General features: G+C 49.6%; 1 protein-coding gene across 1 annotated transcript; it reads left to right on the top strand.

The window, feature by feature from the left end:
• Nucleotides 1–535: 535 nt before the first annotated feature.
• IRX2 (iroquois homeobox 2) lies at nucleotides 536–9406 on the top strand. Its single transcript, XM_078687615.1, has 3 exons — nucleotides 536–967; nucleotides 3193–3598; nucleotides 6200–9406. The coding sequence occupies exons 1-3, from the start codon at nucleotides 686–688 to the stop codon at nucleotides 6889–6891; spliced, it is 1380 nt and encodes a 459-aa protein (XP_078543741.1). The 5' UTR covers nucleotides 536–685; the 3' UTR covers nucleotides 6892–9406.
• The last annotated feature ends 2515 nt before the right edge of the window (nucleotides 9407–11921 follow it).

The following is an 11921-nucleotide window of genomic DNA, read 5'->3' as shown; positions in this document are numbered from 1 at the left end:
TACATCCTACAGCTCCTCTGCACATGGATCAGCGTGCAGCCTACAACTCCTCTGCACATAGGGCAATGTGCAGCCTGCAGCTCCGCTGCACATGGGCTAGTGCGCAGCCTAGGGCTCCTCTGCACATGGTCCAGCGTGCAGCCTACAGCTCTGCACATGGGCAGTGTGCACCGTACAGCTTCACCGCACATGGGCCAGTCAAGTTGCTGTCATCTCTGTGGGTGAACTTTGATTGACAGGGATGAATCTGATGGAAGTTCTAGGGGTTTAGAACGGCGCCCCTTCTTCTTTACAACTGGCTCTTGAATCGGAAGACCCTCATACTTACCTCACACACACACACTTCCGCTTGCATTGCCCAGTGCCCCTCTGACGCCAGCGCCTCGACGCCCTCTCCTCGCTCCCCAGCGCCCTCCCTCCCTCCCCCGCCCCGCTCCTCTCCTCCGTGTGCCCTTTCTCCGGAGGAGGCGTGTGTGCGGGGGGCGGAGGCGAGGGCGGGCCCCGCACACATGCAGATGAGGCGCGGTGACGGCCGCAGCTCCAGCGCTGCTCGCACTCGCCTCTCCCGCGGAAGGTGTCCGGGCGAGTCGGAGCGCGGAGCCCCGCAGCATGCACCCCCTGGGCCCCCGGCGAGCCCCGAGGCGCCCCTGAGCGGACCGTGTGCCCAGACCCCCGGCCCCCAGCCATGTCCTACCCGCAGGGATACCTCTACCAGCCGCCCGGCTCGCTGGCGCTCTACTCCTGCCCGGCCGCCTACGGGGCGGCCCGCGGCGGCGGGGACGAGCTGCTGGCCCGCTCGGCCGCCGCCGCCTCCTCGGGCTCGGCCTTCAGCCCCTACCCGGGCTCGGCGGCGGCCTTCAGCGCCCAGGCGGCGGCGGCGGCGGCGGCCGCGGGCTTCGGGGGCTCGCTGCACTACCCCGGGGCCGGAGGGGACCCCGCGGCCGGCGCCGGCTTCACAGCCTACATGGTGAGTGCCAGGGTGCCCGCTGGTGCCCGGCGGGGCTGGCATAGCATGCACGAGGGAGCATGAACCTGCCAATATGTACCATCAGATATGTGTCACAGTTGTGTTCACGTGTGCTCATGCATACATGTATCATACGTGGGCCTGAGCGCGAGTTCATTCCAATATGTATATAAGTGAGTGTGTCAGATGTGCCCATCTCTGTGTATACGTTTATATGATTCATGTGCGAGCGCACGTGTATGTATATATGTATCCTGTGTGTGTTCTTTCAAATGTGTGCATGAGCTTACATGTCGCATGCGTATAGAAGTGTGTGCATACTTGAATCATAGATGTCTGCATGCCTGTGTTTCGGACCATACTTATGGAATGCGTGTATATTACATACTTGTATATGCAAACCTTGGCGCGTATATGTATAGGATGCATGTGTGTGGCTAGGTTTATATATAAGCACAACGTATCATGTACATACTTCTGTATGTGTATATGAACACATGTCTATTATGTTTATAATGTATACGTGGGAGTATGTATGCGCTCGTATGTATGCGAGTACATAATCCATGCATCTCTGTGTAGGTAGGGATGCATTTTGTGTTATTTGTGTGTATAACTGTGCGTGTATATGTATATAACTTTACATGCATGTACATACAGGTGTATGTATATGCGCATCTATATACATGTATAAAGATACGTATGTACATATTTGTATGAGTGTACATTATGTATACGTACTCAATTCTCAAGCCAATATGTTTTACAGTATATCATTTGTGCATGAAAATTGAATGAATATATTAAGAAATGCATAAAAATAAGTATGAGCACGTGCATATATACCCGTGAACATACATTTAAAGGGAGCGGTCATTTATAGAGTTATTCTGAAAGCAGCATTGGTAAATATACAGTAGGCATCCGCGTGCCGATATACATTTGCATACGTTAATGCATGCTCGTGCATTTATAATAAAAGGTGATACTAAGCTGGTCTCTCTGGGAGTTCTGAGGCGGTTTAACTGCGCGGGCGCTCGCGCGCCGCATACTTATCATTTCTGTGACTGGGCCCTGGTGTTTTGTGCAATATCCACCGAATCCGTAAATTGGGGGGGGGGTTCTGGTAATATCAGTGTATTTCGCTACTATTGTTCGATAAATCGCCTCTTCAGTTCCACCTTGGCTGAGCAGTGCACGGCCTGCTTGTTTCGTGCGTGAACTGTGCGCATTAACCTACCCATCTCTGTCACCCTGGGCCTGTGGCTGGCGCTCTATTTGTTATCGGGAGGGCGTTCGGGCCAGTACCACCCAGCTGTGGGCACCCAGCCTAAAAGTCATTGTTTATATTTACCTCGTTAAAAGGAAACGCAATATGTTTTTGGCGCCCTCCTCTTTCTTAGCGCCCAGACTCAATAACCGCTCTTCCCCATTAAATGGAAACCCGACTCTGCGGGTGCCACGGGGCAGTGAAAGGAAAACTCTGAAAATGAGGGGTTCCGGCTGCACTGCAGTAGGCCGAACCGCTCTCCGCGCGCCTAGAAGCCAGCCTGGCACCTGGGAAGTTACCCAGGGTTCTCCCGAGGCTCCAACTCCTTCGTCTGTCCACCACCAGTCTCGACCTCGGCATCCCCCTGCTGCACGGTCAATTTAAAGCGCCGAAAAGAGCCGAATTAAAATGCTAATTGCGCCGCATTTCAGCAATTCGAAACGCTGCATTTCTTCTGATTTGTAAATCGGATTCTCCATGCGCTGGGGCGCTGAATGGCTAAGAGGGGGCTTTTGTCAGGGGTCCTCTGTAGAAAAAAGGGAGGGGGGGGGGGGGGTGAAGCCCACTTTTGCACTTTTGGCGAGAAGGACATACAGATATGCGTAATCTGCAGTCCAGGCACTGCATTCTAGGCACAAACGGAAACATTGAATTCGAATAAAAGCACCCGATAGTTTCCTATTGAGCTCGACCTGCCAAAATATTAATTTGCAAACACAAATAAATAGCATGAAAACACAGACAAATTTAAAATAGGCTTTGCTCTGCTTTTTTTACTTTTGGTGAAGGTATTCTAGCCAGCTATGTTTCTGCAACGATGGATGCTAAATTATGCGTTCACTGGTATATTCTAGATTGTGTGATGTCATATTTGGTGTCATGAAATGTTGTATTGGTGGCTGACGTCACGTAAAATGGAGGTCCCCATCACCTAAACTCTGTCTTTGCTTTTAAGGGGTCCCCGTACGACGCCCACGCCACTGGCATGACCGGTGCCATCAGCTACCACCCCTACGGCAGCCCGGCCTACCCGTACCAGCTGAACGACCCGGCCTACCGCAAGAACGCCACCCGGGACGCCACGGCCACCCTGAAGGCCTGGCTGCAGGAGCACCGCAAGAACCCCTACCCCACCAAGGGCGAGAAGATCATGCTGGCCATCATCACCAAGATGACCCTCACCCAGGTGTCCACCTGGTTCGCCAACGCCCGGCGGCGGCTCAAGAAGGAGAACAAGATGACCTGGGCCCCGCGGAACAAGAGCGAAGACGAGGACGAGGAGGAGGGCGAGGGCGAGCGCGGCAAGGAGGAGGCCTCCGACAAGGGGCAGGAGAGCAACGAGGCCTCGGCCGAGGACGAAGGTGAGAGCCTGCCCCCCCCCCCCCCCCCCCCTCACACATACACCCGCAACGTCTCACCCACTGTTGTCACCGAAGGCTAGGGTGATGCCACTCGGTGAGGCGAGTCACGCATTACATCACAAAGCGCGGGTCATGTTTCCCATATTTCCTTACACATAATTAAAGCGCCTTGAGCTTTCCCGGCACTGTAGAGTATACAATGCGCTAAAATAATTGCCTAATGCAGTAATCTGTTCAGCCTAAAAAACATGTCACAGGTATGAAGAGGTGGTGCAACCCTGTGCTTTTTCTTTGCATTCTGGCACATCTAGCCCCGTGCGCACGACGAGAAAACAGATCTGTGAGTACCAGGTTGCAAAGAAAACCCGGAATGGATCAGTTTCTCGCACTGGGCATTGGATACTTGTGTCCTCTGCACACTGGTTTAGCTTCTCTTGTGTATAAAGTGGTCCAGATAATGTGTAGATTTTACCAATCAATTCCACATAGCCATTTACACGTCTTTGTGTAAAGATCGGATGCAAAACGCCCAGGTGCAAACGTGCTTTGGATGTTTTTTTAAAAGGCTTTAACAAATTGGAACAGAGGTGCTTAGTTCAGTTGTGTCCATATTCTGCGTGCAATAATATCCAGTTTGCTCCAGGAATTATATGTCCCATTAAAAGATAACTGCCCGATACAGCTAGTGCAAATGTAAGGGCGAACAATTTGCACTCGATTCATAACATAATCTGAGCAGTTCTAAAACAGGCCAGATATTATTTTCACCAGTTTGGCACGTTTCACTAGGCTTGTGTGACTCCACTGGAAGGCTTTTTAGACTCACGAGGAAGCACGTTTTGGCACTGGCAGCCGCGCGCACATGATACCCGATACTGTTTGGTCCAGGGAAATATCGTTATTGTCCATGCACAACTATGTCCTACAGGTTATACCGTAGAAAGTTGGTGCAAACGTATCTATTCACGTTATTCCCCATTACTTATCATTGATCTTAAGATAAGTTGCGCGCGCACACACACCAGAAAAGTGAGACAACTGTTATTTCACATGTTTTAACATCAATGTGTTATTCGTCCATCCTAATATCTGGCACAAGTGTGATCGAAGCAAAAGTGCAAGTATAAGAAGTCAAAAAAACAGAAGTAAAAAAAAATACAACAAACTGAACTGCGAGAGCTAGTCATGTGAATGTGAGACACCTGCACGATGACAGGCAGACTGCCCTGCTTCTTAAAGCAACAGACCCCCATAATAAAATAATAATAATTAAAAAAAATACCACAAATCTCTGTTAGGCCCGTGAGGCCCAGCCTGCTGCTTATTTGGAAGCATGCAAGTAGCATCAGAACAACCACACGTCACCCGGGCACTTATCGGGGTCGTAGCTAGCAAGAACCCAGCAGGTGCGGTGGTATCGGGGACAATGTGTCAATGACCGTCTGCATCCCAACCCGTGGGGGGGGGTCCAATGGCCCCGATGGTGCAACACAGGTTCTAACATCCGATGCGGGCCGAATACATCTCAAGTGGTCAGTGTCAGCTCCATGTAGTTAACTCTAGAGTTCTGGTATTTACAGTTCTATATTTAGGAATGGACTTCTATAAATATAAGGGGTTTCATTCTGGAACGGGCGACTAATAAATCCCGTTCCTTGGGCACCAAACACCCTTTGAGACAGTGGTGAGACGACAGTTCGTTATTGGTTGAGGGGGCCTGCACATCACACTAGGTGACCTCTTGCACACACCCCTTGAGTGGCGGTCTGTGATTGGCTGAAGGACCCAACCTCACCCTAGTTGACCTCTTGCACACACACCCTACGCAATGGCGGGCAGTCTATGATTGGCTGAAGGGGCCTACACAGCACAATAGGTGACCTCTTGCACACACCCCTTGAGAGAGTGGCGTTCTCGTCCGTGATTGGCTAAAGGGCCCCACCTCTCCCTAGATAACCTCTTGCACACACACACCCTGAGGCAGCGGAGGGCAGTCAGTGAGTGGCTGAAGGGCCCAACCTCACCCTAGTTGACCTCTTGCACACACACCCTAGGCAGTGGCGGGCAGGCTGTGATTGGCTAAAGGGGCCTGCACCACACAATAGGTGACCTCTTGCAAACACCCCTTGAGAGAGTGGCGGTCTGGTCCGTGATTGGCTGAAGGGTCCCACCTCACCCTAGGTAACCTCTTGCACACACACCCCCTGAGGTAGTGGTGGGACAGTCCCTGATTGGCTGAAGGGCCCACACCTCACCCTGGGTGACCTCTTGCACACACCCCCTGAGGCAGTGGTGGGGCAGTCCCTGATTGGCTCAAGGGCCCGCACCTCACCCTAGGTGACCTCTTGCACGCAGCCCCTGAGGTAGTGCAGGACAGTCCCTGATTGGCTGAGGGGGCTTGCACCTTACCCTAGGTGACCTCTTGCACACACCCCCTGAGGTAGTGGCAGGACAGTCCCTGATTGGCTGAGGGGGCTTGCACCTCACCCTAGGTGACCTCTCTCACGCACCCCTGGGCGCATTCCGCAGCTGATTTTGATGAATGTCTTTGCACCAAACACCCAGCGCTGACCATGGCCTTCTTGCTTTTCTCCCCTCTAGGCATCAGCCTGCACGTGGACTCCATGACCGACCACTCCTGCTCGGCGGAGTCCGACGGCGAGAAGGGGCCCTGCAGGCCCGGGGGCCGCCTCTGCGAGTCCGGCTCCGAGTCCAAGGACAAGTACGAGGACGACGACGACGAGGACGACGACGAGGTGGAGGAGGACCAGGACCTGCCCAGCACCAAGCACATCCCGGCGTCGCCGCTGCGCGGGGTGGAGGGTGTGATCCTGGGCAGCCAGCAGCAGAGGGAGGACATGGCGAGGACCCCACACAGGACGGCTCTTACCAGCGCCACCTCCCCCGGGCCCCCGGCGCAGACTGTCAAGCCCAAGCTCTGGTCTCTGGCGGAAATCGCCACCTCGGACGTGAAGCAGCAGAGCCTGGGCCAGGGCTGCCCCTCAGCCACCTCCACCGGCGCGGCCTACTCCCCCTCCTCCCTCCTAGGACGACACATCTACTACACGTCGCCGTTTTACGGCAACTACACAAACTATGGCAGCTTCAACGCGGCGCTGCAGAGCCAGGGCCTGCTGAGGTACAGCCAGGCGGCCATGGCCTCGGGGGAGGCTCTGGGCCAGACGGTCATCACCACGGGCGCCGCCCTCAAGCAGGCCCAGGACTCCCGCCAGGCAGAGCAGCACTTCCGGGCCCCCAGCTATGAGCCCAAAAAAGGTGAGCCGGTCCTCTAGCCGCTGCGTGAGCCCTCGACCCTCCCGGCTGTGCTCTCACCCCAACACCCGGCACGCTCAGCAGGGCGGAACTTTCACACTGAATTGGCTTTTTAACTCCAAGGAAGTTCTGAGACATCTCTAGACACGCCTCTTTTGTATATGCATTACATTTATACAGACTCCAACATAGAGTGCACTGGGGTATTTATGTGTCTGAGAGTGCCAGGCCGCGAGAGTGGGATGTCCCCTTTAATCACATGTGATGTTTATTGTGCGAGTACATGGTATGCTTGAAGCCACAATGATTCAGATGGCAAAGTAAAAGGGGCTATAGGCACCAGTGACCCTTGTCTCACATATTACCATTTTATGAGCACATTTTCAGCAATGCGAAGCAGCTGTGAATGAATGCACCTCTGTGTATGCAGACAGGTGCACGGTGTGCGTGTGTGTGTGTATATACATATATACACACACACACACACAACTGTACTACATCCATTTAATACTGTGTAGTAATGGTAACACTTCAGTTAATTACCGGAATAGAATGAAATCCACACGATTGTTTACTGCCACGCAGATTGAGGGTTACAAAAACTTCACACATGGAATAATACGGCATAACATAAACTATATATGGAGGTAAATGGCAGTGTATGTATATATATATATATATATATATATATATATATATATATATATATATATATATATATATATAAAATGTTTGTCTGTTACAGATTAAGCAGAGATGTGTCCCCCACGTAGCCTGCACTGCTGGGGGCGGGGCGTCTCGGGCTGGGGAGGAAGGGCGCTCTGCCGTGGGGGGCTTTAAAGTACTTAGCCGGCCGTGCCCTGTGACTAACTGACTGCAGCCCTTTGACAGGTGCCCCTGGCCTGTGCGCGGCAGCAGTCAGCACCAGAGGCGCTGCCCAGGGCAGGGCCTGGCATCGAGGCCCAGGGGGGATCTCTCAGTCGCTGAGCCAGCTGGGACGAGGCTCCCACGCGCTCAGGAGCTGCTGCGGCCTCGCTTAGCCCTCATTTCCTGCTCCATTACCTGTGAGGCTGATTAGAAAACAGATCACTTGATTCCGGCTTCACGCTCTTCCGTGGTGCTTTGTGCCGCAGCCTGCCTCTGATAGGCCCGACCCCTCAAGGTTGTTGTGAACAACTCCACCGTAGCCAGCCACGATTATTTATTGTACACAACTAATAATATTACTTACAAATAAGGCGATTACTTAGAAGTATATACTTTCGCAGCAGCGGCGGCGGCACCGCATTAAAAATAAGTATGGGTGCTGTGATGGTGGGTGCAGCAGGGACGTACTTCGTAGGCCCCGCCCACTTGACCTCTGATCGCAGCCGTGGGCCTGGTGAAGGTAGAGCCCTGCACCGAGGTGGCTTTATTTCAAAAATGGCCATCATGTTGGTAGTCCAATTCAAGGGAGAGAAAGTGTTTGATCCCAGTGGATCTGTTCACAATTAGCGTATTGTAAATCACAGAGAAACCCCGTGTTCTCCTATGCTGCATTTGTATGGTTCTTTCATTGGCAGATGTTGAGGCACTAGGCACGCGCACACACACAAACAAACCAGGGATGTTTACACTCCTACCTCTTAAAATCCACATTATCTTGTAACCTGTTCCCAAATGGCAACGGTACCAATTTAGAGCCATTCAGAGTCCCAGCCTCGAGTTAAAAAATAAACAGCTGCAGCTCTCTATCTGCTCTGGTCAGAGGCTCAATCTACAATAGATGACCTCTGACCTGCTCTGCAATAGGTCACTGCAGGACACTATGGAAGTCAATTACCTAATGGAGAGTTCCCAGACCAGCTTATGCCCGACTTTCAAGCTTGGGTTTTTCATATCTAAATTTACTGTTATTCCAAAGCCAGTCATTTACAATTTAGGTCAGATTTTAAGCTCAGAGTGGGCATGAATTGGACTCAGAGGCGGGGTGCCCTCCAAGGTCTGCGTTTTTCCTCAGTCCACAGGTAGGTGTCACAATTGCTCTAGATAAATAAACCCACGTCCCTTGCCTCTCCCTGAGCTAAACACAGACCTCGCCTCTCTAAACCCCAAGACAGCACCGCCGAGCTGCAGAGAGAGAGCACAGGGCACTGCGCACATTAACCCCAAGGATTCCAGCTACTGCACTCGGAATTGTTCACCGCACTAGCAGCACTGTTGTCTAGTATAGATTCCGCTTCTGCGACTTTCTTTCTAAACGTAGAAATCTCTTCGACTCTCAGGATACCACGAGCACTTCTTTGCCACGGTGTTGTCACAGCCCCCTAGTATGGCTGGGTGTAATTCTGAACGTTATTTCTAAAAAAAAAAAATGTGTGTACAGTAGAGATACAATGTGATCTGAGAACTGAAGTGCTTACAGACTAACAGAGACACACAATTTGATATTTATTTTTATAGCAATGGCGACGAGGAAACTTCGTAGTTACATATGCAAGTTGTATTGCAATGAACGTGACACTTTGTTTTGTAAATAAACGGGAAACCGCTCCACCTGATTTTTTTCATTTTGAAACGTTAATGGTGACACAATCTTTGCCGGTTATTGACCGAGCATTCTCTACTAATTTATATCTTGAATTGTAAATAAACTGAGAAGAGTCTGCAAAAAGAAGGTGTACATTGTTATTTCTTTAATACCGATATTTGTAAAGCGCGGTGTTAGCAAAGTGAACGGGAAAAAATGTTTACTTTTTTATATAAGAATATCTTTTGAAAACGTGATTTCTTGAATTTCAAAATAGAATGTACGCTGTTTACAAATGTTTGCAACCTAGACCGGAGGAGCAAAGACATGTTTCGAATAATACATTTGTTACGCTTATCTGATTTTAGCTAGTAATTTAATTCCCTCCTACGATTATTTTAAAGACTTGCTGATTTACAGAAAAAATGAAATGTGTGTTTTTTAAATGCTTGTAATTTATGTCCTAAAGCCGAGAGAGAGAAAGAGAGAGAGAGTACTATTTGCAATGCGGTATGCGCAATTAGACAGTACATATGCAATTATGTATTTTACGCATAATGCATTTTTTATTAACAGTGATACATGCTCGACAAGTTAAGCCTCTTCCAATGTTTTGACTGTATTTTGAAGCAAATAACATTTAACTGCTTACTAATTTAAGAACAGTCTGTTGTGTTTCCCAAGCTGGTGACTTAAATGTTTAGTTCAAAAAGCTCACTACCGTCTATTATCTCTTCTCTACTGGACTGGCAAGCCTATGGAATTCTCTGTTGCTAATATTTTTGTTGTTGTGCACTAAGATACGTCTTGTGATATATATATATATATATATATATATATATATATATATATATATATATATATATATATATATATATATATATATATATATTTATAGAGAGATCATATATAGCTATAGTTAGATACACACACATCTTTCTCCTCAGCCTGCTAGCAATGTAAACCTCAGCGTCGCTATGAAAAGAAACCAACAGACCCTGTCATACTCCGTCCAGAGTCGGTGTTTAATGCTGCTTTAGATTACGAAAAGAGGGGCGTATCGTTTCCACCCCGCCCCCAGCAGATAAATGGAGTGGGTATAACAAGAATAATTGCTTCCTGCTGTGGTCCCGTATCAATCACGGCTGGTTTTCCAAGCGCCTCATCTATTCTACGCGGTGATGAATTGGGCGCAGTCTGCGCGCAGCGGGAGCTCCCGGCGGGGCAGCTCCCGGAGCCTGGGCCTCGCCGCTCGGGGCTCTTCGGGGCCGGTCGGGGCTCTTCGGGGACGCTCGGGCGGCTCCTGGTCCTGGTCTCACCGACCACTCTGTAAAGGGACTTGTAGAGAGGGGAGGTCTGTGTCATTGTCTGGGGAGATCAGGTTTAACCGCAGAGCAATCAGAAGAAGAACTTCATATCTATAGCGCTTCCTACGCAATGCTACCGTTTCAAGGCGCATGTGTATATTATTGACGCTGCTGAAAGGAATCGGGATATCAAAAATGCGTTGATTTCGCACCATATTCCTGTCACACACTGCAGACAGGCGTTTTGCATTTGGAATATTTAATATAAAGGGAGCTTGGTTTAAGCATAACATACATAGATGTAAGCGCTTGGGTGTCCCTTTTCCGAACTTCACTTGAACCCCACTTGAATGCGGGAAAGACCTAGCTGGTGGAATAGAAACATGCGTCAATATGGCTCACAGTGTGCTGTCACCACTTCTATCCCAGCCTCCCCCCCTTACCTACTCTTTAAACCCATTGACTCCAGTTAAAACCATTTTGTAAGAAAGAAAGAAAGAAAGAAAGAAAGAAAGAAAGAAAGAAAGAAAGAAAGAGAGAAAGGAGGGAGGGAAGAAAGTACGGAAGGAAGGAAAGAAAGAAAGAAAGAAAGAAAGAAAGAAAGAAAAAAAGAAAGAAAGAAAGAAAGAAAGAAAGAAAGAAAGAAAGAAAGAAAGAAAGAAAGAAAGAAAAATAAAGGAAGGAAGGAAGAAAGACATTGGTGTGGTAGCTAGTATGTGCTGAGTGATTGAGAACTGAGCTGATGTCTGGTAAGACAGACACCCACGTGGGCTGCTGGGCCGACCTGCTGTCTGTACACAGAGCTCAGAGTGACAGCCTCAGCAGACTCCAGGTTTCACTGTGGGCATTTCGAAGTGCCAGACTGCATTTTAACTCGGGCTGACGTCGTTTCAATTGAAAGGCAGACATTCAGGGAGGAGCTCGTGTCCTCGCTCTACAAATTACTAAATGACTCTACCAACAATCCGAAAAAAACATTATGGAGGTAGGCGCCGGAAAAGAACAAAATAGAAGTAGACCTGCCCCTGAATTTTAGAACCCTGTTGATGATTTAAAACTCCAACGCCTCGCGCGAGGTTTTTTTTAAACCGACAATATTTGTAGACGACCCCCGTTGGCGAGTGCCAAAAACGGTGAATTATTTAACCAATTTATATAAATCGCCGTGGTTTACTAGATTTATCTTTACGGGTTCTCGCCTGCCAAGACAGCTTCAGTCCAACGGCAGTTCTCT

This window comes from Lissotriton helveticus, chromosome 4_1 (assembly GCF_964261635.1).
Source record: "Lissotriton helveticus chromosome 4_1, aLisHel1.1, whole genome shotgun sequence".
NCBI classification, from domain to species: domain Eukaryota; kingdom Metazoa; phylum Chordata; class Amphibia; order Caudata; family Salamandridae; genus Lissotriton; species Lissotriton helveticus.
The sequence above is the reverse complement of the archived record's forward strand: the minus strand, read 5'-3'. Positions and strand labels throughout refer to the sequence as shown.

Excerpts from the sequence above, each read along its gene's own strand:
- IRX2 (XM_078687615.1), top strand. The coding sequence starts at position 686 with ATGTCCTACCCGCAGGGATACCTCTACCAGCCGCCCGGCTCGCTGGCG. Across the intron at positions 968-3,192 it reads CCGGCTTCACAGCCTACATG|GGGTCCCCGTACGACGCCCA; the intron begins GTGAGTGCCAGG and ends TTTGCTTTTAAG. Across the intron at positions 3,599-6,199 it reads GGCCTCGGCCGAGGACGAAG|GCATCAGCCTGCACGTGGAC; the intron begins GTGAGAGCCTGC and ends TCTCCCCTCTAG.